At 46.0% G+C, this 14008-nt stretch overlaps 2 protein-coding genes across 15 annotated transcripts in view; one reads left to right on the top strand and one right to left on the bottom strand.

Moving 5' to 3' along the window:
- The window catches only part of Mapk14 (mitogen-activated protein kinase 14), a 57064-nt gene extending 45538 nt beyond the window's left edge, over window positions 1-11526 (bottom strand). For 2 of the 5 annotated variants that reach the window (NM_011951.3, NM_001168508.1), the window contains exon 1: window positions 11013-11526. In NM_011951.3, coding sequence (NP_036081.1) covers window positions 11013-11128 — 116 coding nt within the window. In that variant the 5' untranslated portion in view covers window positions 11129-11526. Of the gene's footprint in view, window positions 1-10067; window positions 10113-10185; window positions 10301-11012 lie in introns of those variants that run through there. The other 3 variants (NM_001168513.1, NM_001357724.1, NM_001168514.1) reach the window with 2 other exon arrangements.
- A 68-nt stretch (window positions 11527-11594) lies between these two features.
- The window catches only part of Slc26a8 (solute carrier family 26, member 8), a 53495-nt gene continuing 51081 nt past the window's right edge, over window positions 11595-14008 (top strand). For 3 of the 10 annotated variants that reach the window (XM_011246388.3, XM_011246385.3, XM_011246384.3), the window contains exons 1-2: window positions 12450-12737; window positions 12944-13151. In XM_011246388.3, coding sequence (XP_011244690.1) covers window positions 12680-12737; window positions 12944-13151 — 266 coding nt within the window. In that variant the 5' untranslated portion in view covers window positions 12450-12679. Of the gene's footprint in view, window positions 13152-14008 lie in introns of all 10 variants that reach the window. The other 7 variants (XM_011246389.3, XM_011246390.3, XM_011246391.2 and 4 more) reach the window with 5 other exon arrangements.

Raw genomic sequence — 14008 nt, 5'->3', positions numbered from 1 at the left:
CAAAAATAACAAACACATACCAAAACCAGATCACTGCTGACCTCAAGAATAGAGAAGGCTGGGGAGTCAAAAAGACAGGGGTGCCTGCAGACAAACTGCAGCCGACTGTACAAGAGCAGCCCTTTCTTCCTCCAATCAGTCCAAGCCAACACTTCAAACAGGAAGTTTTTTGGTTTTTTGGTTTGTTTTTGTTTTTGTTTTTTTTTTTTTGGTTTTTTGAGACAGGGTTTCTCTGTGTAGCCCTGGCTGTCCTGGAACAACTCAGAAATCCGCCTGCCTCTGCCTCCCGAGTGCTGGGATTAAAGGCATACTGTTTCTTCCACTGTATAAGTGAAGATAACAGCTCTCTGCTTTGTACAGAAGTTCTGCTAGTCAGGAACACAAGTCAACTATTAGGGAAAGCAGTTACCTGAGTCCAATTGTAGACCTACATCTTGACTCCCGAGTGACTGTGAAACACAGCTGAGAGCCGCAGCGGGGTCAGGCTGGTCCTCTTGGCATCTGTTCACTTACATGATATTCTCTCCTGCTGTACTGATTAGTCTACTCAGCTCTCAAAATAACTCTCAATACTTTTTTCCTCCATGAAACCATCCTAAATACTATAGTGCACAGACAACCACCACTTCTGGGTTTATGTCCACACTATGTGAATATAGTTCCCTAATCAGTTTCTTTATTTCTAAGCAGTCTGTTCCACATGCTGGTGAGTCTGGAACACTGTCTGATAGGTATCAACAAATTTTCTTCACTACAGTAAATCGAAAACTTAAACCTAAGTGTGTATAAACACACACACTATAATGGTTAGTGCTGTTAACTGAGCAGGATCTAGACTCACCTGGGAGACAGGCCTCTGGGCGTGAGGGATTATCTTTATTACACTGACTGGGCTGGGAACACCCAGTCATTCCCTGGCTGGGATCCTGAACAGGGAGCTGAACAGCAGCATGACCTCATCACTCTCTGCTTCCTGACTGTGGACTGGCTGGGACCAGCTGCTTTAGGCTCCTGTTGCCTTAACCCCACCACCACCACCACCACCACCACCACCACCACCACCACCATAAAGGACTGTATTCTTCAGAGGTGAGCCAAGAGAAACCTTTTTCCTGCACGTTACTTTTGTCAGGGTACTTCATCAAAGCAAAGGAAAAGAAAGAAAGACACACATGATGCAAACAGAACACCATTGCACAGAAAGCAAACAAATCATTAAAAAAATAAAAACTAATCAGGGAAGGTAGGGTGCTACAAAATCTTGTACATCTCAGTGGACTCGGAATTTACAAGATTAGATGTCCCTAGTTCTTTTGATATAAGATTATCACAAGGTGCCCCACGCTGACCTCAAACTCAAAATCATCCTGCCTCAACCTCTTGACTACTGGAATTACTGGTCTGTACCACCACTCCTAGCACAACAGAGGAGTGCCAACCACCAAGAGTACTTTTGTACGGCAATGTGCCCAAAATGGATATATATAGAAAAAGAAAACTTAAAAATGAGTCATGATGCAAAATGATGATGGCGATGATGAGTAAAACTGCCCAAAGATAAACACAGGATATCAGAACAACAGAGCACTTTGAAGTATGAGGACGACACAAAGTGGGGCTGTCAGAACCCAAGTTCTATCCCCAGAACCACACTTAAGTGCTGGGTGTGGTGGTGTGTACCTGTAACTCCAGGACTGTGTAGAGACAGAAGAGGAGGATTCCTGGGACTTGTTGGCCAGTTAGCCTAACTAGAGATCCAGGCTGATGACACTCTGTCTGAGGGAAGATAGACTGCACCTCTAGCTTCCACACAAACTTGTGAACAGGCACACATATACATAGAAATAAAGATATAAAGCACAGCATTAAATATTAAAAGTTACAAATTCTAATACAGAATTATTTATTACCATGCCAGAACCTTTCACGCATTACCATGGTTAATTCAGGAAACACCAAAATATGAGTGTAAATGGAAGGCTCTGAGTCAAGAATAAAGCTAATTTTTTTGTTACTGCTGGAATCCACAGATTACTAAAAACTCACCCTCTGTAACTGTCTAATACTTTAAAGACTAAAATGCTAACAAGAACCTTCAAAATAAGAGCAGTGGTGCACACCTGTAATCCCAGCAGAGACAGAGGTAGAAAGAAGGAGACTACCATGATCTGCAGCCAGGCTAGTGTGCATGGTATGCTCCAAGCCAGGGATGGCTTATATATCTGGACTGTGTCAAGCATAAGCTGGTCACGTCAATGGGTAACACTGCTACTTCTTGTTCTGTGTTCACATGAAATTCTCTTGCTTTTCTAACATTTTTATTTTATTTGAGATAGGGTCTCACTATATAGTCCTGGCTGGCCTGAACACTGTATATTTGAACTCTGAAAAGAGCTACCTACTGAAAGATTACAGTAGGAGAAAAAGGGCGAGAAAACCAGAGATAGCCGGGCATGATGGCACACGCCTTCAATCCCAGCACTCGGGAGGCTGAGGCAGGCGAATTTCTGAGTTCGAGCCCAGCCTGTTCTACAGAGTAAGTTTCCAGGACAGCCAGGGCTACACAGAGAAACCCTGTCTCGAAAAACCAAAAAAAAAAAAAAAAAAAAAAAAAAAAGTCAAGAAAAGAAAACCAGAGATGCTGGGAAAAGCACTACCTTCAGATTTGGACTTAATGCTAACATACTCAATAAGCTTTCCTTTCCAGAAACATTTACAAGTCCTAAGAGGAATCACGACAAAAGGAAAACAAAGTTATTCACATTCATTGTTTCTTCACAGCACTATACAGCTACCCACGTGGCCAACACACGATCTGTGCAAGCGGTTCTAACCACAGTAAGCTTGGGACCTCGATAATGCTTTCTCATGTTCTCCTGAAGATAATGACGGTCATGCTGAAGGAAGCCCCATGTGTAGCATTCCTCTCTGCTGACAGGTACAGTGTTCAAGTTAGCCTATAGGTTTTAGTCAAGACCAATTATTCTAGATATGTACTGTTGTGTAAAACGTTTTCAATTAAAGGTGACTAATTTCCAACCCTCCCCCAACATAAGGCACCACTTATAAGACAAATCTGGCTGTCACAATGGGAAATTGTCATAAATCTTAAGATTAGGGGACAACACTGCTGTTAAATATATAATACCCAGTCAGACCCACAACAAAGTATCACCCTCTGCTCAGAACAGGCACAAACCAAGAACCCTATGTTACACCATGTTTGGGGATGTAAAGAAGTTCAGAGATACCAAAAAAAAAAAAAAAAAAAAAAAAAAAAAAAAAAAAACAGATCACAATTTTTAAAACTCTCATGTGTATTGCATGTAAGTCTGTGTGGGGTGTTGGATCCCCTGGGACTACAATTAGAGACAGTTGTGAGCTGCCATGTGGGTCCTGGGAATTGAACCCAGATCCTCTGGAAGAACAGCCAGTGTTCTTAACCAGGCAACTATTTTTCCAACATCTCAGATAACACTGTTACTTTTTAAACCTTTTGCCTGGTATCAGTATCATTTAACATTGAGTCGCTCATTTCAAAAGAGATCACCCAACCATAGGGCACTCAGAACACGACATAAGGAATCAGAAACCTAAGCAAGCCAGACTGCAGCATCACACAAGGGCAGAACTGGGGAGACAGTTCAGTCAGAAAAGTGCTCCAGCAGCAAGTATGAAGGCTGAGTTTGATCCCAGTATCAACATAAACCAAACAACATCAGCAACAAAAAACAGGTAGGAGACGATGTGCCTGGAAACAGGAAGATTCCTGAGGACCTCTGGCCAGCTAGTCTAAGCAATCCATGCACTCCAGATCCAGTGAGAGATACTATCAAAAAATAAAGTAGAAAGTGATAGTCGACAATAACTGAAGTTAACCTCTGGTCTTTGCATATATGCAAACACACATGCAAGAACATTTACACACACACACACACACACACATACACACACACACAATCAGGTAATCACAACTATGTCAACACAAGATGTCAACATCAGAATTGCACAATGATTACTAGGGAGTTGGATTTTTCTTTCTTTTTTTACAGATGAGAAAGAACTAAAGTCTTCACTGGCAACTGGTAGATTAAACGATGTATTTCTAAACCTAGGTTCAAGGAAGTTAGAGCTAGCAAAAGCCCTAAGTGAAGTTTAAGGGGGAAGGGTAAAGAGGAGTCACCTACTGAAGATACTAAGAATAAAAAAATTATTTCTGGGAATTAAATTAGATCTGCTACAGGAATGCAGTAATACAAGATGAACTCAGTACTCGCACAAGCCAGACACCCCAAGCTGCGTGTTACAGGAAAGAGCAAAGGCCTGATTATGAGCATGACAATGGTCCAAGTGGATCCGAGCAAAGGGCTCAAGATCAAGACCAATTACTCTCACACCCCATTTAACTAAAACAGCCTCCCAGAGCCTTCACACATCAAAAGAGGTTTTGTTTTGTTTTCTGACCTCTTGTGGGCACACGCTGATGTCATCCTTTCCAGATCTGAATCACCAGATGGAAATGGTTCTCTGACACAGATTTCCAATACATACCCTGGCATCAAGCTGCCCTAGATTTGACAAGCTACTAGAATGTCACTTGAAAGGGGAAGGGCTGTCTTTAGAAATATAAAGGTAGTTTTGAGATGATGACACTGAACAATATGAAAGAAAGAAAAGCTACAAAGACTTCCAAAGCAACCTAGGTCTCTTCCTGCTTTTGTGTGTGCATGTGTGTAGGTCAGAGGTTGACCTTAGGTGCCTTCCACCGTGTTTTGAGAAAGGGTTTCTCACTGAATCTGGACCTCACTAACTTGGCTAGGCTAGCTGGCCAGCTAGTCCAAAGGCTCCACCCATCCTCCTGTCTCTGCACCCCAGCACTGAGCTCACACATGTGCTGTGTCCGGCTTTCACATGCTGTCTAGATCCAAGTCACGGCCCCATGCTTTCACGGCAAGCACTATGGCACCTCCCCAGGTCCCTTGCTTTCTTTGGACTTTATAAACAACGCTTAACACTACCAATACTAAGCTAAAGAACTTATGACAACAAAGGAGCAACTGCTGCTGTTTTAGGTAAGCTGTGGCCTGCAAGCTTGGGGACACAACCAGTATACACCTGCAGTAGGGCACACACACAGCTTCCTTCACGTCACAAGCACAGTGGCAACCCCACTAAGATCTACAAGGAGGAGGTTTTGAGGGAAACAAGGAAATCTGTAATCACATTGTTCAGTGTGACAGGAGCAAACATGTTCAGGGTCTACAGTTAGTCAGACAACAGGTCTAGACAGAATAAACATTTGTTCTATTACCTTTCTGTTATGTTGCCATGGGAACCTGTTTTCAGGAACTTACTTTCTGCAACCAGATGATAAAGCAGTGTGTGTAGGCGGGATGTGTGTGTGTGTGTGTATGTGTGTGTGCGTGTATAGAGCGAGCGAGAGAGAGAGAGAGAGAGCGAGCGAGCGAGAGCAAGAGAGCCAGAGAGTGTGCAGCACATGAAGACAGCCAAGACAGGACAGAGCAGAGCTGTTACAAGGTATCTGTAGACAGGTATTGGTCACATCTATTCAAGTTAACATTCCTTGGAGTCTTACAGACAAAAACATCAGTGCCAAGTAACACAATGAGGGAAAGGCAGGAATGGAAAACAGACACAGAACCAAAGATTAAGATAAATGTGATTTTAAATGCTCGGATACTCTGAGGAAGATACAAGTGACTTAAAATATGAGCAAGTATTAAGAAAAAGCCTGGAAGTCAAAGATGTTAGAAAACACTCAGCCTGCCAGCAGCTCCTCTTTCTTTTTCAGCTGAACTCAGCAGCTAATCTCTTTGATCCCTTCCTTTTGGCAGCAAAACCCTTCAACAACAAACAAACAAACAAAAAAAAAAAACAAAAAAAAATTTTGAAGTAAGCATGTTATTTAGAGAGCTGAAGTGGAGTACCCTGAATTTCCGAGCTCAACAAAAATTCTGGCTCTGGCACTTTTGGACTTGTGGATGAAGAGTACAGGGCATAGGTCAAGTCCCTGCCATGATTTATCTCTCTTGTGCTTACATAAACCACAAACAGTTTAGTTAGTGCCTCGATCAGTTAAGGAACAGAAATGAAAAGCTAGGGAGCTAGACCCCAGCTCTGCTCTGTCTGCAACCCACCTTGGCTTACTTTTTCAGCACAGAAGTTGGTCTTTACAAAGGCAAATATGACCAGGTAGGATTCCTAGCAGCTGCAAACCCTCCCCCTTCTGATTGCTCCCAGATCCATTCAGCTCTAGCTGATGGTCATACAGCACAGGGTCTTCTGTTAACCCCAGCTCATCCACAGAACTAGGCTAAAACGCCAGCCTGGAGGCTGGAGTGCAGCTCACTGGATCCCATGGTTAGTGTGCACCAGCCCCCAGGGTTCCGTTACTAAAGATGCAGAAGAGAGAGAGAAGGAAAAGCAACCCACCTACTCTAGAAAGAGAGGGACTGATAATGCCTTAAATGAAGATCATGATAAACCAAAGAATCACATTAAGATGCCAGTTAATACGAAAGTGACAGCATCCAGGGAACTCCTCGACATTTGAGTCCTAAGCTTTAAGGGTTTAGCACAATTCCCAACATTGTCCACAGAAGGCAAAGCCAACACATATCATCTCTGAGGCTGAATTAAAGAGAAATCAAAAGAATACTCCTCAATATTCAAAACTGAAAAGTGGCAGAACTCAGAGGCCTGGGGTGTAGTGCTCATCATGAGTGGGAAACGGAACTCAACAAAATAAACTCTACAGCTAGCTCAGCTGAACTCTCCTCCATCCATACAAACCATTGCCGGGAGCTGGGGAAGAGATGCTTAGTGGTTATGAGCACTGGCAAGGGCTTCTGGTGGCTCACAACCTTCTGTAACTCCAAGTCCAGAGGATCCAATACCCCCTTCTGGGCTCCAGAGGCACCAAGCACTTTGTGGTGTAGAAATACACATTCAAACAAAACATTCATACAAATAACAATAAATAAATCTAAACACATACACACACACACACACATACATACACACACACACACACACACACACACACACACACACCCTCTTGCCAATCATATTTGGTGGGCACTTTTTGTTTATTTATTGTTTTTCTTGAGAAAGGGCACTGAGTTCACTCTGCTGAGTGAGGCTAGGTTGGCCTCAAACCTAAATGCTTATTAAGACTGGTAACATCCAGTTAACTAGTCTACTTTTAGTCACAAAACAGTAAATGGGAGATAGGTCAGCTAAAGCAGCTTGGTGGCCCACTCCTATGACCCTAGCATTAGAGAGCCTCAGACAAGTGGATCAAGAGTTCAAGACCAGAAGGCTGTGTCCTGAAGGAAAGTAGGAAGAAAGGCAGGAAGGGAAGGAAGAGAGACCGGCTATTATTACAACTAATAGTAAAGGCCCAGCCTTCTCGGTCGTCAAGAGTGAAAAGTCATACCTAATTGTGGAGTTTTATTTTTTTTCCCTGGCTAATTAAAACTAATGGTGAATGGCTATTAATACTTAAAAAAAAAAAGCTTCATTTATTTTTGTTATATTTACTGGAATAATCTTGTCCTATATAGCATGCTAAATCAGATTTAGTTAGAAGAAATTACCATGTTTAGCTACAAGTTTGTTACATGTCTACATGCCGATCATAAACTAAGCATCTCCATGCCTACAACACAGCAAGCAACCCATAAAATGCAGCCATTAAATCCATCCATTCTTCTACAAGCCCAATGACAAAATGAGCTGTCTCGTTCTGTACTTTTAGCTCAAGAATCTAGCCTTGATTCTAGCCAGAGTTTGGTGTTATGTAATCCAGACTAATGAATAAATAGCTGTGAATGATCTAGAAGTAATTCTTAATTCTCACTCCCAAGGCATGGTACCCAAGTGTGTCCAGCAAGGGGCTGGAGAGCCCCTTTCCCCAGAGGAAAGACACTGACGTTCCCGTTTGTATTTCCTTAAATTCACCACAAAGATTTTCCCCTATGTCCCAAACCACACAATCAATGCTTTGCAACAATGTGGTCTTAATGATTTTGCTTGTTTCCCTTTTCAGGCAGTAAATACAGTTCCTTAAAACTTAGAGAACTTAGTTTAGTTCCCTTTACACTTTTAAAAAGAAAGATATTTGTAAAAACAAGCCAATTCTCAATTTCTAGACTCTCATTCAACTTTGAGTCACAGTTGGTAATACTACAGTTTGCTGCTTGTTTTTTGTTACTGTCGCTCACTGCATAATACAAATTAAAATTAATCTTAAACTTAAAAGAAAAAAATTAAGTTACAAATCAAAGTGTATCATGTCCAATTCAGAGATTCCTTTTTTGAAGAGACTTCAGGTCCCTCCTGACTTATTCCACTGTCACCAGTAGAACAGCCTCCTCTCTTCTCAAGAGCTCAGTTTAAATCCCCCTCAATTATATCCATTCAAATGGACTTCATTATTCCCCAACATCAAACTATCTCAGAGAACGAAGGTGAAGAAAGGGAACACAGGCCTCAAAGTGGATTAAAAAAGAAATTCAAGAAGTCAGGTGTAGTGTTGCAAGTCTTTAATCCAGGCACTCTGAGAGGCAAAGTCCAGCTGATCGGAGTTGGAGGCCAGTCTGGTCTACAATGTGAATTCTAGGACAGCTCATCTCAAAAAACAAACAAAAAAGTATTTTTCAGTCACACCTAAAAAGCTAATTGAAAACACAATTTCAAATAACTTGAGAGAAGTTAACACTTGCAAATCTAACTGAAGGTGACATTTGCTGGGTCACACACAATTTCAGCTATCTTTTCCTCATCAATAGGCTACATAGTAAATCTCTACGCTAGAAACTACACCTCTCTGGAATGTCAGGCAAGGAACTAAACAGTGGTTGTCTCTGGAAGACCAGCATGCAGGGCTGAGAGCAGAAACAGGATTTTTGCTGCATACCTTTTGGGCCCTTATTTCAAGCAACCTGCTTTGTGTGGTGCACTGCTGCTGGGGCTGGAATGCAGGGCCTCCCACAGGCAAGGCCAGGGCTGTCCCACTGCGTTCCATCACTGGGCCAGCACTACCTATGTTTAAGAAGCTGTTTGGTAGAAGTCTATTTAATTGTGAGGTTGTGCTCAATTATATTACACAGAAAACAGCAGCACTAGAGGAAGTGGAGTTGGTTTCACTGTGGCACTTCACTGTGAAGCTGGCTCTTCTGCCAGGACAGTGGTGTCCACAGGAAACCTTGCAAATTCACCATCCCAGAAGCCCCTGAGCTTCACTCCCTGAGCATTCAAATGGAAACAAACGCCTGGTACTGTACCAATTAGGAACGAAGAATGGAGATACTTAAGGAGCTGGTAACTATTAGAGAAACAATGATGCAACAGATCAATCACAAATACATGAGAGATATTATTGACATTTCCTTTAAAGTGTAAACTGCCATTCTGTAGACTCGTGAGAAAGATGTCCAAGTTGGTATCATCTGCAACATAGCTTAAGCAGCTTGAGCCAGCAAATGCAATGTGATCTGTTGCTGGACACAATTGCACAATCTCAATTACCCAGAAGATTCTACCAAACAGGAAATTCACGATATGACTTTAAGTAACACAGGACTCATACTTAAAGGTTAGCACATCCAGAAGCCTGGAATTTGTTCCAAAACAAAAACCATTTCCCAGACTCCTTCGGAAACCATGAATGCATGTAAGTCACTAAAACACAGGAAGGGCTCATCTACTGAATCTATCAGATTACTATCAGATAGGGAGCTCTAAAAGATATAGTAAAAGATACTGCGTGAATCCTTCAAAGTTCCTTAGAACATTTCTGGAGTGGAAGTTTTATGGTAGAAATTTAATCTGAAACCTGCTCCCAGGGCCATGCATGGTAGCAAAAGCCTTTATTCTCAGAGCTGGCAGACAAAATTTGTTGAGTTCCAGGCAAGACAGGGAGAGCCATAGTGGAACTAAAATAGGCCCCCCCCCACTCCTACCCCCCTCCCCCACCCGGTGTTAAGGAAAGCTAAAAAGCATCGTTTCCTATGTTCCAGGATCTCCCGAAAACCACCACGTACCTCGGTACTTACAAGCTGATAAAACTCCGCAAATCTTCTAAGGGACTTAAAAAAAAGAAAAGCACCCCCATGAATTACTTCAATTAAAAGCTATCTACACCTCCAGCTCTAGTCCTACCTTCTTGATCTTGAGGGGCGCCCCTCTGCTCGGTATGGAAAACTGTTTTGTCAAACAATACTGAAATGAGCAGTGGTATGTGACTAAGCGGCGAGCTGGAGCGTCCTTGCAAGGCGCTGCCACCCTCCCTCCCCGAAAAGGAAATACGCTTTCAACCGAATCGGAAACACACCACGCAAGCTGGCACCGTGGTCCCCGAGATAAAGTCGGTATTTTAAGCTCTTCGGGGTGCTGCTAATTCAAGTGCGAATCCCAAAGGAACGTTTCCTGAGACAGGATTTTTCGATGGAGGCTTGCAAAAATGGGAAAAGGGGGAGAAAAAAGGAAAAAAAAAAAAATTCCGGGAAAGGAGCGCTTTCTCTTGCAAGTTTCGTTCAGGTGACCGCAGTCCCCGGGTCAGGCTTTGCCCTACAGCTCCTCGCTGGAGCTCCGCCCAGCTCGTCTGCTCCCCGGGGCAGGGCTCCCGCGTCCCGAGTGGCGGTACCCGGAGGCAGGGTCCTGAGGCCGCGCTGCAGCAGAGGACCCCCGGGAGGGCCAGTCTTGGGAGCAGGGAGAGCGCAGGGTAGAGAAGCATCCCACCGCGTCCGCAGCTGACCCGCTCCCGCACACGGCTCGCCCCCGACCTGCGTATGCAGGGCGAGGGGTGCAGGACACGTCCCGCTCCAGCTGCCCCCTGCACCCCCAGACACGCCCGGAGGAGAATTCCTGCCGCTGGGCGCATCGCTGAGCTGTGGGGACAGGCCTGGCCCTCAGGCATGCAGGGCCACCCTGCTTGCTCCACCGCGTCCCCCCACCCCACCCCTAACCCGAGGCCCGGCGACACTCACCACACCGAGCCATAGGCGCCCGAGCCCACCGGGGACAGGTTCTGGTATCGTTCGGGCACCTCCCAGATGGTCTTGTTCAGCTCCTGCCGGTAGAACGTGGGCCTCTCCTGCGACATCTTCCAGCGGCAGCAGCGGGGCGAGGAGGTGGCCGAGCGGGGGCTCCTGCCTGCAGCCGCACGCTCTCCTCTGCGCCCGCCCGCGGCAGACCGGACCCCGCGCCCGCCACCCGCGCAGGTGTGGAGGCTGCGACCCGCCGCCCCTGTCAGCCGCGGCGGCTCCTACGAGCGTCGGCAAGGTGCCGGAGCCGGCTGCACGGCTCGAGGCTGCTCCCGCCGCGGTCCTCCTGCAGCCGCTCCCCGGGGAGGGAGCGCACGCCGACGCCGCAAGACACCCGCTCGCGCTTCAGCGCCCCGCTTGGGCTCCAGTGGCGGCGATCCCACAGGCAGCGGCCGGGAGCCTCTCGCGGAACTCTCGCGAGAACAGCTCCAAGGAGGCCCCGCTCTGAATCCAGATCTTACCCAATATGGAACCTGCCCACGGGGCGGGGGGTCGCGAGAAGAGCGCGCAGGGCCGGCAGATCTCGCGAGAAGAGGGACGCGGCTTGGGGAGCCGAGGCAGGAACTCTCGGGGACTGGGCTCCCCGGGGCGCCAAGGGTGGAGGCCGCAGCGCGGGGCGCGCGCGCCTCTCTGTGGTCGCACGGGCGAATGCCTGGCGCCATGGCGGAAAGCCGCTGTGACAGCGTCGGGGAAGAGAGCCAAATGATCTTTGAACTCCGAGCAACCTGCTCACTAGAGTCGTCAATTTCCAAGAACAACTTGAAAGAACAGACAGGCCCTGTCCAGAAAGCTGTCGCATTCCGGTCTGCTCAAGGACAAGTGGCTCACCTCGGGATGCTGGTGAAACCTGCCCCCTAGGCAAATATTAGTCTTGCCTCAAAGCCCAGGCTCTCCCTCCAGGCGCTCCTACATGTTTTCAGGCAGAAGTGGCAGAAGGAGGTTCCAGGGACCCACAGGGAGTTCCAATGCACGAGGTCAGAGGTAGACATCATGAATGGCCACTTCCAGGCTGGGGACCAGCATTTGCAAGGCCCTGGGTTCAATACCCACTACTGGAAGGGGAAGGTACACACACACACTGCAAGTAGGTCATTCCATTTCAGGAAGGTCTTCTCATTTATTTATTTATATTTACACCACCTGCAATTCCGGCATTTGGAAAGACCAGAAAACCCTTCATATACATGCATACATATATATCTATTTACACAGCCTGTAATTCCAGCATTTAGAAAGACCAGGAGACCCTTTCATACTATTTATTTATATGTACAGAACCTGTAATTCCAGCATTTGAAAAGACCAAGAGACCTTTCTCTTATTTATTTATTTATACACAACCTGTAATTCCAGCATTTGGAAAGACCAGGGGACCCTTCTTATTTATTTATTTGTTTATTTATTTATTTGTTTATTTGTATTTACAAATCCTGTAATTCTAGCATTTGGAAAAACCAGGAGACCAAGCCTCTGCTGTGTAGTGATGAGACCGTATGTGCAACACCCCAAAAACCATCACTCGGGTTTGAGACCGACTCTTGCCCTTTAGAGCCATCCAAAGTTTAGAAATTTAAAAGAAAATTGGGGGGTGGGTATTAAAGACTTAATTCATGCCTCTGAGAGTATGGAGAACTACTAGGGCGAGCATTCTGACCGCATCTCATTTAGGTAAGTCTGTTGAGCTTTCTTAGGCCCTGGTTCTAGTCTCTACAAGATCAATGCGACCCTGCATTCCCACCTAGTGGAATCTTCCGTAGAAGCCGAGAAAGCTAATAAAAGTGAATGGGGAAAGTTAGACCCGTAAGAACCCACATCCACCCATGCCTACACCGAGCAGGAGAAAGGGGAAATCTTATTCTCGTGGCTATTTCTAGAAGATCCGGGTATGTGGAGGGCAGCAGGGACCCCTTCTCCTCGGCCCAGATGCCATCCTCGCCCGTCACCCGCACAGCCGGAACGCCCGCGGGTTCTGCAGCAACGGCTCCGGAACTGCCGGCCTCCGCGTCCGCAGCGCTGCCGCCAGCCAGGCTGGAGCCGAGTCTGTCCCCAGCGTCTGCGCTCCTGCGGGCCACCGGAAACCAGGTGAGCCTGGGTCGGGAGCGGTCCGGAGCTCTGGCTGCCGCCTGGGAGCTGACAGCCCGCTCGCGTCCCAGAGCGTGGCTGCTTGGGTCACCTGCAGAGCCAGGAGTGTCCCAGGCACAAGGAGTGGGTGAATGAATGAATGAATGAATGAATGAATAGCGGTGGTCCCTGGAACTTCTCTCTCCTTATAGAAAGGCTGCGTGAAACCGAAATGGCAAGAGACAACATGGAATTTGCATACTGGATCCTTTCAAAAATTCGCATCTCTGTGATGTCCACAGCTGAAGGAACTGGACTGTGGGCCCCCCACACTTCCACTCTCTGTGTCCTCATCAGGCCGCAGCTCAGGGCCCCCTTTGCTTCCAGACTTTACTGTTCTGCTCATTTTGTTCTCTCTGCCTTAAGCCCACCCTCTGTCCCCTCTCCTCCTTCTCTGTCTTCTAGTCCTTATTGCTGGACTTTGGGTCCCCCCATGAAGTCTCCACTGTTCAGCCCAGTAATGAGGATCTCTCTACCACACCTGCTTGGTATCACACTGACTAGCATTAAGGGAAGGTGTTTATGTGACCTGTCAGCAGCTGGAGGGCTGCCACCTTCAAGCATCTCCTGCCACTAGACCATCCCCAATACATTCTCCACCAAAACTGAGAGTCACAGGCAATGAGGTTTTTGGTTGGGAAATACAAGTGCTTTTTTTTTTTTTTTTTTTTAATTGGAAGTGAATTTTGTCTTATGGTTTTAGAAAGCATGTGAAAGATGACTTAATTAGGTAAAAGATATTCTTGTACCTTAACTAATTTTGAGGGTTTCTGGTCCTTTGAGTCAAAATTTTATAAATCGGGTTACATTTTTTTGCA

Source organism: Mus musculus, chromosome 17 (genome assembly GCF_000001635.26).
Source record: "Mus musculus strain C57BL/6J chromosome 17, GRCm38.p6 C57BL/6J".
In the NCBI taxonomy this organism is placed as follows: domain Eukaryota; kingdom Metazoa; phylum Chordata; class Mammalia; order Rodentia; family Muridae; genus Mus; species Mus musculus.
This window is presented reverse-complemented; position numbering and strand designations above follow the sequence as displayed.